This window comes from Harpia harpyja, chromosome 14 (assembly GCF_026419915.1).
Source record: "Harpia harpyja isolate bHarHar1 chromosome 14, bHarHar1 primary haplotype, whole genome shotgun sequence".
NCBI classification, from domain to species: domain Eukaryota; kingdom Metazoa; phylum Chordata; class Aves; order Accipitriformes; family Accipitridae; genus Harpia; species Harpia harpyja.
In genome coordinates this window covers 3,625,132-3,643,060 of record NC_068953.1, presented here as the reverse complement: position 1 = coordinate 3,643,060, position 17,929 = coordinate 3,625,132, and the positions used below count along the sequence as shown (strand labels likewise).

At 38.5% G+C, this 17,929-nt stretch overlaps 1 protein-coding gene across 4 annotated transcripts in view; it reads left to right on the top strand.

Moving 5' to 3' along the window:
* The window catches only part of CEP112 (centrosomal protein 112), a 175,211-nt gene that overhangs the window by 106,081 nt on the left and 51,201 nt on the right, over positions 1-17,929 (top strand). For all 4 annotated transcript variants that reach the window (XR_008238246.1, XM_052807763.1, XM_052807765.1 and 1 more), the window contains one exon: positions 4,628-4,858. Coding sequence is in view for 3 of the 4 variants with exons in the window: in XM_052807763.1 (XP_052663723.1) it covers positions 4,628-4,858 (231 nt within the window). In the remaining variant the exon portion in view is untranslated. The remainder of the gene's footprint in view (positions 1-4,627; positions 4,859-17,929) is intronic.

Below are 17,929 nucleotides of genomic sequence, written 5' to 3'. Positions count from 1 at the left end.
AGCAGCACCTAAATGACTCTAGATCTGAGCCTCAGGGAGTAAGTTAAGAGTGGATTTGACCTTAACTCTGCATTGCCTTGTTTTTGTGACTTTACAATGCCCTCAACACGATTTGAAGCTGAATATGGTGATGGGGTGGATGTGGTTTGGTGTGTAATACATTGGGAAGGAGACAGTGAAGTCCATGTATTCCATCACTGTGAGTATAAAAGATGCAGTCATGCTCCAGCCTCTTCCTTAGAAACTGATCCAAGTAAATGCTTCATGGGGTTGAAGGAGGAGCTCCTGAAAAATAAAGGGAATGTGTATATATATATATATTTTTTTTTTTTAATTAGACTGTAGTCATTCGGTCCATTTCTCATCTCTGTTGCACGTAACTGTAGCAGAGTTTCAGACATCAGCAACAAATTTTAATTTAAACTTTTTGCCAACTTTATATTTTCTTATGCAATTTACTTTTTAAAATTAAGAGCACATGTTTTCCTTCCAAATAACATGCAGTACATTTATTGGCATTTTAAATAGGCCAAAGTGAGTGAGCAACCTTCTTTTTTTCTTTCAAGTCTATTTTTTCCCTACAGGCAAATTGCTGTGGGCTTATGACCCACCCTTTTTATGACACTATTTCAGCACAGATATTCTTAGTTAGAATTCTAAGTTACTCCTTTGAAACAGAAATAGAAATCACCATCTCAGCTAGCAGTTTCTTCAGCTATGGGATTGTCATACGTGCATACACAGACATAGAAGTATGGCATATAAATTCATGTGAAATCTCTACCCTGTCACACAGTTTACGTATTTGTGTTTTTGTTCCATTTGGGATACTCTGTAAGCTAGTGTTTTCCTTGGTTTTGTTTTTCTGTATGTGGATTAATAGTCATTTTACAAAATACTTTCTTCTTTGGGGCATGCTGCTATGGCATGGCCATCCTGTGGAATCGCAATGAACTTCTGCATGCTTTGCAAAAAAGATATGGATCTTTCTTTTACTTGTACCTATACAACCGAAATAGAGACTCTACATTTTGATCCATAAAAGGCAGCAAACAGCAATAGACTTTGGACCTATTATATACTGTGAAGTCTTTATTTCTTATGTTTAAGCCTTATGCTTAGCACAAGAATAATTTGCTCTGGTGGAGTGTTTAAGATGTGTATTTCTCACAGCAGCTCTTGTACTCGTGTTACTGTTTGGACCATGCAAACAGTTTGTTAGGCATGGTTCACAAACAGATTTCAGCAGCCAGGAAAAGAATTTAAGAACCAATACTGAGAAAGAGGATTCAATTTTACAAAGAAACCAAGCAAGCATCATACCTTCAGATCTCAAGCATGAGAAGTGAGATTTTGTAATTGCATCTTTTGTTTTTCCACAGAATCATTAAGAAAAGACAGTTGCTCTTAAATTATATATTTAATGGATTTTTCACAACTGAGAATTATGTCACCTTGGTTGTTTTTTTTTTCTAGTAGTACTAATTTGCCTACATTTAAGTCTAATAATAGTTTATTAAACCTGGCATGTGGAATAGCAGAATCTTAGTGATGGAGACTTTGGGATTCATTTCCTTTAGCAGTTTGAAGATATCCATGTCACACAAAGTTGTCTTATGCAGCAAGTTGTTCAGTTGTAAGCTGCTTCTGCCAGTGACTTTGTTTATAGGAAAAAATAATCTGTCTGTGAGAACTAGACTTATTTTAAAGTAATTGACAAGAACTGTGTCTGTGATCCCCAATATAAGCTTTTTCCAGTCACTTTGGGGAGATTAGATGTCTCTTAACATCATCTTACTAGCAGTGAAGTTGCTCCAAAAGGACTCCTTTAATCATATTAGTTTCGCTGCCATCACCCTGTCTTCAGATTCTTTCTTCTTTCCTAATAGAACCAAATCTGCTTTTGCCATCTATTAGGTCCAACATTAATGCTCCTTTGCATATTAATTACTGTTACTTTACCTATAACATTCAGCCCACTATCTTTTGGCTCCCCAGTTTTGAATCTGAAGGCTTGGAGCTATTACTTTTTCCATGTGGCTGTAGAAAACACTATATTGTGCTATTTGATTTTTCTAATGGCTTTGTATAAGAATTATTGAATATAGAATGAAGTAAAGCAGAAAGGCGTAACAGGAATTCATGCAGTCTCTATTTTGGCTTGTAATATGATTTATGAATGAATTTTCCCTCTATTATAAGAAGTTAGCCATGGCTCCTTATCCTAAATATTTTATCAAACTTTTTAGGAAACTTCTGAGCAATGTAATATCTTAGTTTCACTTATACGGGGGAGGACCGAAAGTTTAAGAACTTTTTTTGTTTTAAAAAAGGAGAGGTGGGGGATGGAAAGTGGTAGTGGAGGGGGAATGTGCTCTCAAAAAGAGCTCTCACAGATTAAAAGATAATTGTTATTATTCCAAGCAGGACTTGCATTGGAACAGCTATTAAAAAACCCAAATGCTACATATGTCAGTTTAGAAATCAGACCGTGTCATCCTATAGAAATTGTAGCTGTTATCTTAATTGGCCTAGCATTTCTTTGGTTAAGTAAAAGCCAGTTAGGCTGTCATTTTTTTATGATCTTGAGGTGAAATTATTTTCTGAAAGAATTATAAAAATATATTGTAGATTATAATTATATACTAAAATGTACTTTACATTTTTAGTCTGTATACAGATTTAATAAAAAACTAAACGTGTAGAGGAAAAGATCAGGAACGGAAGGAAAGGATCTAGTGCAGATTACACTATATGAAACACATGTTTGAGATAATTCTGATATAGCTGAAGTATGTGGCCTGTGCTATACTTCTGTATACAAATGATGTGCTCATTCCATCTCCACACATACACACACAAAATTTTACCTTTAACATAGTAGGAAATAATGCCAAGGAGTAATTAAGAAAGCATGGAAGTAAAAGTCAGTCCTGTGATAAGTTTCCGAGATGGTTAATATTATTTAATACGTGTTACAGCTGTGATAGTTGAAGGACACAGCTGAAGGTTTGAGGGGAGACAACATGTCTTTTATTACACCATATAGTTCAAATAGTTTGAAAAAAATAGGCAAACTTTCAGGCCTTGATTTTTCTCTCTCAGATCACAGTATTTATAACAATCTGTCTTGGGCTATTAATGTACAAGGCAATATATCTGACAGTCATTCATTTCCCAACTTTGGTCAGAAATGAATGTTTCTTTTTCAAAGATTTGTAGTAATGTGGTTCTCAGAGACTGCAAATAGATGGTTTAGCCGAATAGAGACAGTATATTAGAAATGTCTAAAGAAGAAAAATAGTAGTTGGAGAGAGAGATCAGTTCAGAGCTCTAGAATGAGTAACTGTGTTCCAGGGCAATGGGATCTTTAAATATACAGTAATTTTCATCAGATTTTCTTGTGAAACCTTTAATAAGCCTGAGCTGAGTCACCTACATCTGTTTGGTAGAACATCAGTTTCTCATCTCAATATTATCACATCCTCTATGAAAGAATTCCACAGAACCGCAAAGTTTCTTGTGAAGCAGGGAGGAAAAAGGGGGAACTACTGTGTGAGGTTTTTTAGTGCAAATGCTAATTTTCAGAATTATATTTATGAACGAAAACATATATGTGCTTGCGACGTCATGCATTACAGTTAGCTGTAAGCACAACGGGTTATGTCCCAGGTACGATGCTCCTATATTTCATCTAAGAAGCTACAGAAGAAATGCAGTTAGAAAAGTAACTAATAAGACTTATATGCAAGTGTAAATCTAAAGTAATAAATGTATACTCTTACTACTACTGTAAAGTAGCAGTGTGTATTCTGTACACTTGAGGAGTAACACAGCTTTACCACATACAACTTTCATTCCTTACCCTTTCAAGTTCCCCCACGGAAGGCAGGCGGTGAGCCGACTCCCTGCTGTTCTGCTGCCGCTCCATAGTCCCTCACTTCTGATGCCACTGCTGCCTCACACAACATATTTTGCTCCTGAGGACTGAAGGATAATCTGTGATCACATAAAAGAGAGTTGTGGATTCTGAAGTCTGTGTCTTGCATTTTGAAGGTCGTGTGTCTTATCTATACTGTGTTTGCAGAGTCTTAAGGGTTCTCTGTGTCAGCCCGTGTCATCCTCTCTCAGCGTGCTCTGGTTCCCTCACCCAAAGGAGGACGTTCTTTGATATATTCCTGGTGCACGTTAGCACATTATGATGAAATAGAGTCTATAATCTGTAGCAGTGATTGATAAATGATTGGCGATACACTGATAGATCATTAGAAGGCAGCAGGTCATTTCTTAAGGAAAAAAAAGAGAAGGCATGGACATTACACATAGTGATTACATGCCACAGACTATATTTCTTCACCTATGGGGGCATCCCCTCCAAAAAGGTAAATCTTGCTCCATCCATGCTGTGGGCAGGGGGGGAGCTGTATTCATCTGCACATAGGAAGAGAAGGGGATAAGCAATAAGAGAGGCCAAGAAAAGGGACAGAGAATCCTTTGAGTCTGCTACCTACCCCAGCTAACAGCCTGTCTGAGAAAATCAAGTGGGTTTTGATTTGTGTTTTTTGTTGTGTGGTGGTTTTTGTTTGTTTTGGTTTTTTTTTTTTACTTTGTTTGTTCTTTATTTCAGGTTATCTGCGATATGGAGAACCAAATCCATGTGCTGAGGGAAGAGCTTATTCAGGTAAACACTCAGCGGAAGCAGCAGCTGCTGGAGCTGAGCCATCAGTGGGAAGAGGAGAAGCAGAGGGCAGCTCGAGACCATGAGACAGCAGTGAATAAGCTGAAAGTGGAGGCCGAAAAAATGACATTAGACCTCAAAAAGATACATGTGGCAGAAACAGAGAAGGCCTTGGACAAGGTAAGAGGTTTGCATAGGGCTGCTTCTTGTGGCATGGCAAAAGGGGAGCAATCGCCCCAAAAATCAGAGAGACAAAGTTTCACTGAGGTAAAATGTTTAGAGGTCACTTGAGTTGAAAAAACAGACGTATGCTGTAGATCTGACATTGGATGCCACAATCACGGCACGAGTATAGAAAGTTTTGTGGTTCTATAATGAAAGACTTCTCTTTGAACACGCAGCGGCAGTGGTCACTGCTGTAGCTGTTTTCCCTGAGAGCGGTGCTGGGGCAGCCACTTCCAGCCCTGGGCAGTGCGGCGCGGGGATGACCGTGCGGTGCTCAGGAGCTGTCAGGGCTTTAAAAATCCAGAAGATTTCAAAGGCAAAGCCAGCCAAGGACTACGCTAATCACTTCTTTGCTGGAATAGATAGAATAGAAAGGGCAGTTCCATCTAACCAAGCTTTTTCTCCCTTAAAAAGAGGGAAAGTTCTCAAGGAGAAAAAAGTTCAGGCTAAAACTGCAAGGAAATTGGGTCTAGTTGCTAACAACGGCTGGTCTACTTTTGCCTGTGTGCATCGGGTGAGCAAGGACTCTGTGAAAGGCTTGAAAATAGAAATTAATGTTTCAGATACATCAAGGCTTCCCTCCCCATTCTGTTCAGTGGGGTCACTGACTGCACATCAGTGCTTGCTGAGCATCCCCTTGTACCGGTGTCTGGAATTCAAGTATTTCACCACATTAGGGATGATATGAGCTAAAACACGTGAGTTGTATTTCAAAAGCTAAACTAAAATACCCTACTTAATATTTATGGTTGATGCTGTGTGTATGTAAGCAGATAGTTGTTGAAGTATCTTTTACATGCATTAATGTAATAAATCATACTTTTTATTGCAAAGTGATGTACAGTGGCACAAATTAACAATCTGCATATACTGTTTGAACAGCCTTTGTGAAAGTGACATTTCATTTACCTGCGTCAGGTTCTTGGTCTGTAATTTTAAACAGCATTCGGAGGATTATGTTGGAAATCAGCCAGCCTGAAGCCATTAAAATGGCTGTGATCAACAATTCAGAATCTTTTCTGAATGTAAGGAAAGCTCCGCTTGGCATAATTATTTAAAGCCAAGGTCACAGAAAGTATTTAAACCTTTGAAATTCATCATTAAAGGATTAATTTTAACTCAGGAAGACATTGTCATTTTTGCTTAAAAATGGAATTTGAATCTCAATTCTTTTCTTTCTTTGATCTTTTTTTACATGTGTAGTATAGCAAAAGAAAAGTTAACTTCTTTACATCCTCAAATTAAAGTTACAAATAATCCTTCATAGGGCAATATCTTTAATAGTCTTGAATTGTCATTTCTGTCAGAAATACTATTTTTTTAATTTGTTGGATTTTTTCTATTTTTCAAAAAAAATTGCTAATTTTAAGCTATATTGGCTGCTATTGAAATTTTTGTTATTTAACCTACTTCCCTATTTTTTACCTCTAATCAGAAGAGCACATGTTGAGTAAAAGATAGGAGGGGGGAAATAGAAAGTATCTCTGTTGGGAAGTCTTTCACAGAGATGTGAAAATACCTTGCATTACCCTCAAATCTCCATTTACCATTCTGCTTCGTTTCTGTCTTCTAAATGTAGAGCTGTGGAAATGGGCCACAAAGTCCAAAAGTCAAAGTAGCTTAGAGGGCAAACTCCATTTAGAACTGGAAAGTTACAGTTTCAGCTAACTTAGTTCAAATCTTGATCCTATTAAAGTCCACAGAACTTTGATGAAGGAGATTTTATCCAAGGGGAGAAAAAAAAAAGGCATCTTAATTGCAGCATGAGTCTTGAAACTTGTTTTTAAAGTCTTTTTATTTTCCTAGCAATTCTTGTTACCTTGAAATTTAGGACAATATGGGAGAAAAAATTGTCCTCTAAATTTACTTTTTTCTGCCAATTCTGTAAAGATTGCTTAAAAATCTGAGGGGAAGCTGAATTTCACTGTTTAGGCTTGGAACATCTGACTGTTGAGATTTACTGAAGGTCAGTCCATTCCCAAGTGAAGGATCTCATTCCTCTGTAGTCTGTTTTGTGAGTAATACTGATTTTTGTGTGGATTGCTTTGTGTAATTGCGGACTATTGTTCACATGAACATGATGAAATACAAAAGAAATGGCTGTCAAGTGAAAAATTGAAGTAAAAATGGGCAGCAGGAGATATAGGATTCCTATGGTATTGCCCTCCCCATAACCCTGCTGCAGTGGGGATGGGAAGGAGGAGAGTAGGGGGCAGAGAGAGGAACAGTTTTCATTGCAAGCGCACTGGACATTTAAATATTTGATGGTATTTGGAGACGGCTTCTAATATTTAGGGACACATAATTTACTGAGGTCTTTAATTTTCTGTTGCTTAAAAATCTCAACTTTAAAGATAGTGCATTGTTTATTGTAATATTTTATTTGATTCATTTTTGTTAGTGATTACAGCATACAATGCCGGAAAGTTGCTCCATAAACGTAGTACGGTAATGTTTTTGAACCTGTGATTCTAAAAGGAAGTATCTTTTGACAGTTATTGCATCTCCCAGTCACTAGGGAATGATGAGCGGGAAAATATTTAACAGGTTGCCCAAAGACACTGTGTAACCTGCACTATAGGAAAAATAAACATGGCATCTGTTGTTGTGGAAATAATAATAAAGGTGTATTGGGTTTGCGTGGCAAGGTTTAGGTAGCAGGGGGGTTACAGGGGTGGCTGCTGTGAGAAGCTGCTAGAAGCTTCCCCCATGTCCGACAGAGCCAATGCCAGCCGGCTCCGAGACAGACCCACTGCTGGCCAAGGCTGAGCCCATCAGCGACAGTGGTAGTACCTCTGGGAGAACAGATTTAAGAAGGGGGAAAAAAACCTGCACAACTGCAGCTGGAGAAAGGAGTGAGAATATGTGAGAGCAACAACCCTGCAGACCCCCAGGTCAGTGCAGAAGGAGGGGAGGAGATGCTCCAGGCACCGGAGCAGAGATTCCTCTGCAGCCCGTGGGGAAGACCATGGTGAGGCAGGCTGTCCCCCTGCAGCCCAGGGTGGTCCACGGTGGAGCAGATCTCCGCCTGCAGCCCAGGAGGACCCCACGCCGGAGCAGGGGGATGCCCGAAGGAGGCTGTGACCCCGTGGAGAGCCTGTCCTGGCACAGGCTCCTGGCAGGACTTGCGGCCCCGTGGAGAGAGGAGCCCACGCTGGAGCAGGTTTGCTGGCAGGACTGGTGACCCTGCGGGGGACCCACGCTGGAGCAGTCTGTGCCTGAAGGACTGCAGCCCATGGAAGGGACCCACGCTGGAGCAGTTCATGAAGAACTGCAGCCTGTGGGAAGGACCCACGTTGGAGAAGTTTGTGGAGGACTGTCTCCTGTGGGAGGGACCCCACGCTGGAGCAGGAGACAAGTGAGGAGTCGTCCCCCTGAGGAGGAAGGAGCGGCAGAGACAACGTGTGACGAACTGACCCCAACCCCCATTCCCCATCCCCTGTGCTGCTGGGGGGAGGAGGTGGAGAGAACTGGGAGTAAAGTTAAGGCCGGGAAGAAGGGAGGGATGGGGAGAAGGTGTTTTAAGATTTGGTTTTGTTTCTCATTACCCTACTCTGATTTGATTGGTAAAAAATGAAACTAATTTCCCCATGTTGAGTCTGTTTTGCCTGTGACAGTAACTGCTGAGTGATCTCTCCCTGTCCTTATCTCAACCCACAAGCCTTTCATTGTATTTTCTCTCCCCTGTCCAGCGGAGGAGGGGAGTGATAGAGCAGCTTTGGTGGGCACCTGGCATCCAGCCAGGGTCAGCTCACCACAAAAGGGAAAAGTCCATAATTTTCTAGTGACCTTCCCTGTTGCAGGTCTTATTTTCAATTAACCACCACTTTCTTACAAAGCGAGCTATAGCTGACCTAAATATGCACATAACGAGTAGCATCGAACCCCCTGTGGCCAAACTGGGCACCTCTAAGACTTCTCCGTGCTGAGTGCTGCCCCCTGAGCTGCGGGAGCGCTGGAGAAGGTGACGAGGGCTCTACCTGAACCGCAGTTGGAAGATTTCTGTGAGCCAGGTCCTTCTCACCAGCCTGGTCCACAGAAACAGAGCTGAGGTGATCCAGGAGCAGCTCGGTGTGTGCTGGGCTAACGCGACGCAGAGGTAGCTGTTCTTGCTGGGGCAGCGCAGCGGTTCATCCTCAGCCTTGCTTTTTGCTAGATGAGGTGCCACAGCCCGATCACACTTAATCACCTTATTGCTCACCTTTTAAGACGTAACGTGGTAGTTCTATTAGAACACAAACCCACCTTATCAGATAAGGATAACAAATTTTAATGTCCTTAAGGTCAGATAAGCCACGCTGGACATAAATCAGACAAAAATTCAAGATGATTGCATGGAGAATTAGAAACAGTACTTACCATGTTCTTAGGACTTCAGTACTTTCATAATATCTGTTATCTGCCTCTAACATAAAAATGACTTGAGAATATCTCCAATTTATTTCTTGTCTATTAGTTAAGGAATCTTAAATACCATTTCAGAAGAACACTTGTATTCAATCATAATGATTTTTATTTACTTTTAAAGAATAGATTTAATTTGCTTGCATTTCATTATAGTGATTATAGCATTTTCTGATGTGATGGTAATTTTTTTTATTTGAAGTCATACCTCATTATGATGAAATGAAACAAACTGTTTAAGAAATAAACATATTAAAGAATACATAGTACTGTAGTTAGGCTCCACTACTGACTAATTTCAGCAGAGAGACAGGTGTGTTATAGGTTGCATCAGCAGTACTTATGGCATGAACACTAATCAGCCAGGTGTAATGGACTGCACAAAGCTTATGAGCATTTTCAGGTTTGCCAGGAATTACTAAAAGCAAGAGACAAACTGCATTTCTAAGTGCGTGCAGATGTGAAGCTTGGCTAACACAACTGTTTGTAACATTCATCTGTGGTATTTTCTTGGCAAAGAAAATGAGCATGCAGAAAGCATGACCCGAGCAGATCAGTAGACTTGCTAACAATGCTCCAAGGAAGCAACCTTGGAACGCTGAAAATACCTCATAAAAAAAGCTCTCTTTGAGCAATGCACATGACTAAATTGGAGTGGGAGAAAAAGTGTTTGGTTTTTTTTCCTCTCTAAATAATTTTCAACATTTAGCTTTTTGTTGACTTATTTTCTATATTTAAATAGATATTTTGACTCATCCTGTTAAATCTTTATGCAGGTTCCAGGAACATCTAATTCTTTTTCAGTGCTGCTTTTCTTGTGGAGAAGTAATTTACATTTTTGTGTATTGACTGTACTGAACGCACAAGAGATTTGATTACAGGATGAAGCTGTAGTAAAAAGAAAAAAAAAAAGAGAGTCAAACACTTTAGTTTCTGGACCACAGTTCTTCTGATTTCAGTACAGTTATGAAATGGTTCACTCTGGAGTGATGGGGCTCCAAGATGGCATGCAACCTGGCCAGAGCTGTGCAAATCGTGCTTGTAGACTTTAATGATGTAGCAGTTAGTTGTACTCTGAGATTTCTGTTATTCTAAATAAGATTTGACATTTACAATGTTTTCTAGTCTATATCTGTTACAATCTCTCCACCTACGTCTGGTGAGAAGTCCACATAAAACTGAAATGCCTGGGGAATTCAAAGTTAAGGTCAATGTGTAAGTGACCGCTACTCTAATTAAGAATAACTATTCTGTATAATAGTTATGCTGTAATATAATGTTTTTGTGACGGGGCCTTTTTCAAAAATCTGCAGACAGTGTCCTATAATTGGATGCTTCATTTTTGAACAACTTCTACTTGCATACAGTTTGCAAATAAGGTACTGATAATGTGCCCTAGAGAGCATTTCGGTCCTTCCTTTAGCATCAAGCTTTGTGATGCTGGATTAATTAACTAGCAAATACAGCCCTAGGTTACAGTCCAGCTGGACATACTCATTGGGCATATTTTCATACTGCATATGTAGGAATATCTTTAATTCACAATATCTTTTCTGGCACTATTGTCAGTACTCATACAGATGTTGTCATACTGTTCAGCACTGGCAAAGAAATAGAAGATGAAGGGAAAGAATATGACATTTTCAGAGATTAAAGAGATACTCTATTGAAAGTATTGAGTTTCCCCTAAGCAGTTAAGTTGCTTCTGCTCATAAAGAATAAGCATTGCATGCATTAGCTTACGTTGTTGAATACCGTCTCTCTAGCTGTATTTCTTCTTTGCCAACTCTACATTTCATTAACTACCAAAAATCGTTCCATCTTTGTATCTAAGACCTTCTGGCAACTGGACTATCTCCGTAGCAATTCTGTAGGTTCCTGCTTAGACTTCTTAGCATAATGGAGTCTTTGATCTGAGTGACACCTTTCACTTGATTAACTTGAACACTAATAGCCATACTATAGCTAGCTTCGTTTCTGTGAGCATCCAGATGAACTATTTTCACACTCGTTGCAGTGATGCCCTGGTTATTTACATGGGGTCAAATAGGTCAACCATAAAATGTGGACATGTATTCTTCCTGAGTATAATGATATCATTAAATTGGTATCTAATTATAATGTAATCGTATGTTTTTCTCCTTGCTGAATGCATTCAGGATCTCCACCAGTTGCTGTATATGTGCCATTTTTTTAGACTAAAATTTTTAAGTGTTTGTTTGAAACTATTACATGGATTCTTTTGCTTAGGCCTTAGCTATGAATAATCTAAAGAGCCTCTAATTCTTACCAAGAAGACTTGGATGTTTCCCAAGTCTCTTAATTTTTTTCATTATAATCCAAGAACTATTGTCTATGATACTATCTCTCTGTTGCAGAGTAGTAATATTTTTGTTGGGTTTGTGTTGTAGAGCCTGTGTACGTTTACTTACATTTGGTTCTTGAACATTTCTGACACAGTGATTCACCAACTAATATTAATAAAAATGAGCATAGTACTTTGGCTTTGTTGGAGAAAATCTGCCAAAAGCCTAGAAGATCAAGAAAAAAGAAATGTATTTCAAAAAGAGAAATGATTTGCGTAGCAAAGTTAGTGTATGTTACCAGAAGAAGTGCAGGTTATTTAATCTGTCTTTATAGTACCCTTACAGCAAATCTTACAATAAAATTTTGCTCACAGATGAGGGGAGAAAACGGATTTCCTTTCTAGTGTGTCCCCTTTTGCACTGCTTCTCCTTATTCCTCCAAAGAAAAAGAAGGAAAGATGATAGTGGACCAGGAACATGGTCACAGGAATTGCATCATCCCTTTGGGGAGCCATTTGGAAAAGTCTTCAATCAACAGAGCCAAACATGAAGAAAAATATGGTAGAATAATCTCAGGGATATTTCACTCAAATGAGACTAAACAGAACTTATGGCGCTGTCCCTACTGGAGATATTTCAAAGCAATAGTCTCAGTTATTGACAGAGAGCTACTCTGCTTTTACCTCCTTTAAAAAAAAAAAAAAAAAGCGCAAACAACTCAGAAGAAACAAACCAGAAAACAACAGGGAAGATTTCTGCTCATCAATTGTATTTATAAATCTGGTTCCAGAGGTAACCAAGAATAGTTGGTATAATGTCACTGTGGAAAAAAATATGCATCCATGAGCATTAGGCTTACTTTTTAACATCTTCATTAATATTTGGAGAGATGAAGCACCACATTATTTGCGTTCACAAATAACGCCATAGGGTTAAAAATTAAAATGACTGATGCAATACTGTTAAGAAATGAGAACCAGACAAGAATAAGCATACTTGAGCTAAATGATGAATTATGACAAAATACAGAATTAAAAAGATAGCTTTCAACAGGGCAAGGACTGATATAATCAAAATTAGAGCTCTATCATATGGCCTGTCTTTCAGCGCACTTTGTTCATTCCCTGTAATATCAATTATACTTGGTTAGTTGTTTGAGAAGTTTGGGTGGGTTTTGGGGGGTTTGGGTTTTTTTCAACCAACTGGTATTAATCTAAGGTATCTAAGAAGTATTCGCATGTGGGTTTTTTTGTCTTCTCTGTCTCTCAGTCACAAGTCTCTGTCCAAACACCACTTCTAGTTCTGCCACACCAGGGCACTCTTTGCTTTTTCTCAATTCTATAACTTCCACGTTGTAGCCTTTGGTGTATATTCATAAGACCAAGACTCGCAAAATCATGAAGATGGTGGATAAGGTGAATGCTGAATTGTTATTTACCACCCAAGAACTTGGGCACCGTTGCAGGAAACTAATAAGAAATTGATTTAAAACTGGTGAAAGAAGGTACTTCTCTAAACAACAGATAGCGAGCTGCTTGAATTGACTTCCGTGGAGGTTGTGAAGGCAGATGTTATCAGCAGGTTCAAAAAAGTATTAAACAGTTTTAGAAGCAGCACGTTCATAACCAGTCACTAATGGGAATAAGCAGGGATTTAACTTCTAATGTCCCCGACAGGGCCGTTGCGGGTGCTGGGGGAGCACAAGGGGCCAGGTTTGTGCAATCTCTGCAAGCAGCACCTGGAGAGGACAGCGGGCACGGGGGCCCCTCACCCTGCCGCTGGAGGACATGCCTGATGTTTGTAGTACAACTGATGTTTCAACCTTAACTTTCCTGGTTACGAAGTGCAGGAGGCTTTTCCAGTGGCAGAATGACTGTTCTAATTATTTTTTTCAATAGTTTCCTGAGCCTTTCTCCACTATCCAAACAAACTGTAACACACCAACTTTATCTTGTAATACACAATTGCTTATTATTTTAACTTTATTTGATATTTTTTCAAGCCCAATTGAATCATTACCTCATTATCTCCTTTTTTTTTCCGCAATACTATGTGTCTTGGAGAAGGCTGATTGCGTGTAGGTTACAGTTTTCTCTAATTTACCAATTTTACTTATTTTTACATCCCAGGGTTCATTATAACATGAGGAAAAACAGAAAAGCGTTGGCTATTTTCCAGTACGGTAGCCGATTGTAATGAGAGATTACTTTTTTTCTTTTTTTTTTTTTTTTTTTTTTTTAACAACTCAGCCAATTCATTCTTAGATTCTTTCAGAATTATTGAATGAATACCATCTGGTCTGGGTGCTTAGCCAGGGGTGAGAGGACAGATCCTACAACCAATGCCCTGTTACTGGATCCCGGTACCGGCAGCGATTGCTGCTGATTTCACTGGGGCTCGTTCATGGTTTTGTTTATGCAAACAACAGTAACTGGTGTTTGTTACCTGGAATTAGTAAGTACTAAGTGGAAATTTCTCCTGCATCCCATGCCATGAGCTCCACATTCTTACTTTTCTTGAAAGTTTCTGGGGTAATGCATCCCTCACCCAAAGACTTTCTCAAGTCCCCCAAACCGAGAGTCAGCACAAGCCAAAGCAAAAGCTGCCCTATGGAATATGTACATCGCATCCCTGCTTAGGTCAGTATTTGGAGATCTGAATTTTTTTACTATAGCTTTATTTAGAAAAACTGCTCAGTTATCAAGACAAAACTAATATAAAACATCCTTATTGCATATTTAAATTCTGGCACAATTTGAAGACATTGTTTACACTTATTTGCTCTTTCTTCACATCTTTATAATAGAGAAAAGCTGCAGGTGGCTTTTTTTTTGTTCTTCTTTTTGGAGGGGAAGGAGTGTTTGGGAAATAGGGAAAGGGTAAAATGATGTTATTAGTCCTTCAGAGTCTTTAATGTGAAGAAACAAATGTGTTCCAAAATGACTTGCTTACAGCTGCAGAACGCATCGTGGAGTAAAACCCACCTTCATTAAATGGGTAAGAAAGAATTCTAATTGTTTTGAAGTTCTTATGATCAGTCTGCATATGCTTCATTGTAATGTGATACTAAAGTGCCTCAATTATGATTTGTATATTTTGGTGCCAGAAGGTTTTTTTTCTTATGCTAAATTATTAAGTTCTGTCAGCTGCTGGGCTGTCATATAGAGATACAGTAAATCACATTATATTTTGTCATGGATTACACAGAGCAATAAATTTGGGAACAGAGATCAAAGTAGTTTCACAATCACATCTGAGTGTAGGAGGGGTGTTTAACTTGTAGAAAATCTGATTTAGGTGAAACTGTTGCAGTTCTTGTGTGAATTTGAAATGAATTTGAGTGTTTGCTTGAAAATGAATAAGGTACAAATCCCCAAAAGAGTTCTCCTGTATTTAGTTCAGAGGAGTTAATCCTGACCTACAGCTGCAGGATGGAGAACGGATAAATAATTAAACATTGGGAATGTTAAGAGTCTCGCAATGTCTTATTTATGTTTTTAATTGCTTTCATGATTGAGCAATATATTCCATTCTCTTTTTAATTGGGACTTTGCTGGACTTGCGCGTAGTTAGTCATCGGTACAGTAATGCTTTCTGGCTCCGTGAAGTTGTCGTTCTTTTGGGGAAGCTTTGTTGTATTTAAAACTACAAAAAGTAATCCAGCATAATCTTGCTAAGGAACACTGATTGCTTCAGACCATAGATTTGTTAGGGGATTTTGTCGTATTTTCAGTGTTTGTCTTTCCAACTGTAGAAGCTTAACTTTTGCCGGGCTCTCATCTAATGATGTAACAGTAATGCCGAGTTAACTTAGTAATACCGAGTCCATCCCTTTGTTTCCCGTTTTCCTTCTATTTAGTAAAAAAGGATCTATCTCAAAATGATACATACATAGGATTTTTTTCTAGTCATTATCTTCTTAACACTTGCTTGTTATTGCCACAGAATTCAACTTAAAACAGCGGTGGAGAATCTAAAAAATAAACATTGCATTCTTATCCCTTTATAGTCCTTTCAGGAGCCTTAGAGTCTCTCCTTGGCAAAAATCAAGGCATGTAAACAGAGCTGATATATAATGATAAAGTGCATGGGTCTCAGAAATCTCCGATTTCTGAAAGAATCGTGTATTGTAAAGCTCATATTAAGTAGTCTTTAACTGAGTCAAATCATGGATCAGTGTCACATCTTGGTACCGTTGCCTTCTATTTGTGGAGGAAACTTTAGCTTTGACTTGCATCTTCAAAGATGTTTAGCAGCCTATCCCTTCGTGATTTTACTGGGTGTCAGCTGTTTGGCTACCAAAACCATCTGGGCCTGAGTGATACAAGCTATTCTGTAAACTTCTTTATATTAGAGTGGGAGAGAGAGACAGAGTGCACATGAGTAAGTGAGGTGCCTGTGTAGCAGAGGTGCCCTGTATTTCTGATGAATAATGGCAGCTTGTAAAAGCTCAAATAATTCCCGTTGGGTGCATGTTTTATTTGTTAAGGCTCTCAGAAAGAAAATGCCACCACTTTTGATATGATGTCTTAAACCCACTTTAAATAACCATCTTAATTTAGTTGGACAGAACAGAAGAAAAGCAGGAAATATTAAAAATCATAATCCAGGAATGTATTTGTGCTGTACCAGATTTAGGCATGTCACTGCGGGAAGACTATGCTTCAGTACCCTAATGTGGAGGGTGTTGCAGTCTCAACATCTAGGTTTACTCAGTTCATCTTATTTGAGTGTCAAGCAAAACAAGGAATCGTGCCATAACGTAAAAGCCACCTGCCTCCGAACTATTTTGGCAAAATGTCACAGTACATCTTCAGATTAAACTGTAATTTGCTGTCTGTCCTTTAAATGCCTGATGCGTGCATCAGTTCTGTCTTGTTTAAAGTATAGTTAAGGTATTGAACAATTTCATGTGGCAAAGCTAGACTATTAATCTGCTGTTAAAAACTTGTATTGTGTACAACGCTTGTATTTCAGGCGAAGTCATGCAGCTGGTTTTAAATAAGGTGCCTGGCTCACTGCAATATTGAAGCAAAATCAGTATTAGTGACACTGGGAAATAGGTGCTCAGTAAATCCATTTAGATGAAGCTAGTAATTGCATACTAGTGTAAGGTTGGCATAACTTTGGCATCAGACACCATGCAGTTGGAGTCTCATAGAAGAACTTTTGGAGGAGTTTAATGTCTGTATTTAATTTCTCTACATCATTTCAGAATGATTAGAAATACACTGTTGGTTTAAATGAAAGGACTGGAAATCAGAGTTTTCCTAAGGCACAAATTGCACAAGCAGTTTTTCAGTAGGCCCCCATTAAGCGCAGAATTGCAATATACTGCAGAGAGGCAATTCTCCATACAGTAGAGTGTCAAATTCATTTCTATTCATTCTTGGGTTTTTTTCCCAATGAAAAGCACTTAGGACATGAATGAAAGGGTTTTTTTTCTCCTAAAGATGTATGTTTAAAGAAAAAAAAAAAAAGAAAAAGATTTATAGACCTACAAAAGTGGAATGTAAAATAGAATATTAATAGGATTTGTAGGTATGACAGATTGGGATTGCTATCATTCATTTTCAAAACCCTTGAAGTCATTTGGTACTTGACTAATTATTCTGTTAACATCATTTTGGATATTGAACTATTTTTAATGGTCTTTTAGATGGCTCAAATTACATATTTGAACTGGTGTGCTATTTTCACTGTTATGCAGAGATCTGGCTTTCCATTTGATATCTGATTGGTGGGGAGAGCAGTAGAAAGAACAAGAGTATTGGCGTAGGAAGTCACCCACTGTCGGTATTAGAGGCACATAAGGAAAATACATGTTTCAGGCTTTGAGGTCGAAATTAAATTTTTATGTACAATCAGGTGAACTTAAAAGGTGATCTGCTAATCTCTGAAGTTTAAACAGATACTGTACAGAGTGTTTTAACATACTTAACAACAAAAATTGCTACAGTTAGCCATTCTGAAGGTCATTTTCTTTTGACATCTGTCAAATTACACAATCTTGAATTTTGGTACAAAGCATAATGCTGTCAAACTTAAATAGAAATATTCCAGAATATTTCTGTTGTTTTTTAAGGTAAATGGGCCCCATTTACATTAGTTCTTTGATGTTAAATTCTTTGCTGCACATCAGAGAACAGTTGCTTCTTCCCTGGAGCAAGTTTTCTTTCTTCTCCTTCCCCCACCCTTTGATTTTTATTTTTTTTAAATTTTTCTTTTTTATCTAACTAATTATGAAGGATCAGCTTATGTATGGCCATCATTTAGTTAGTTGCAGGCATTTTGAAAAATGATTACTTCATAGCTA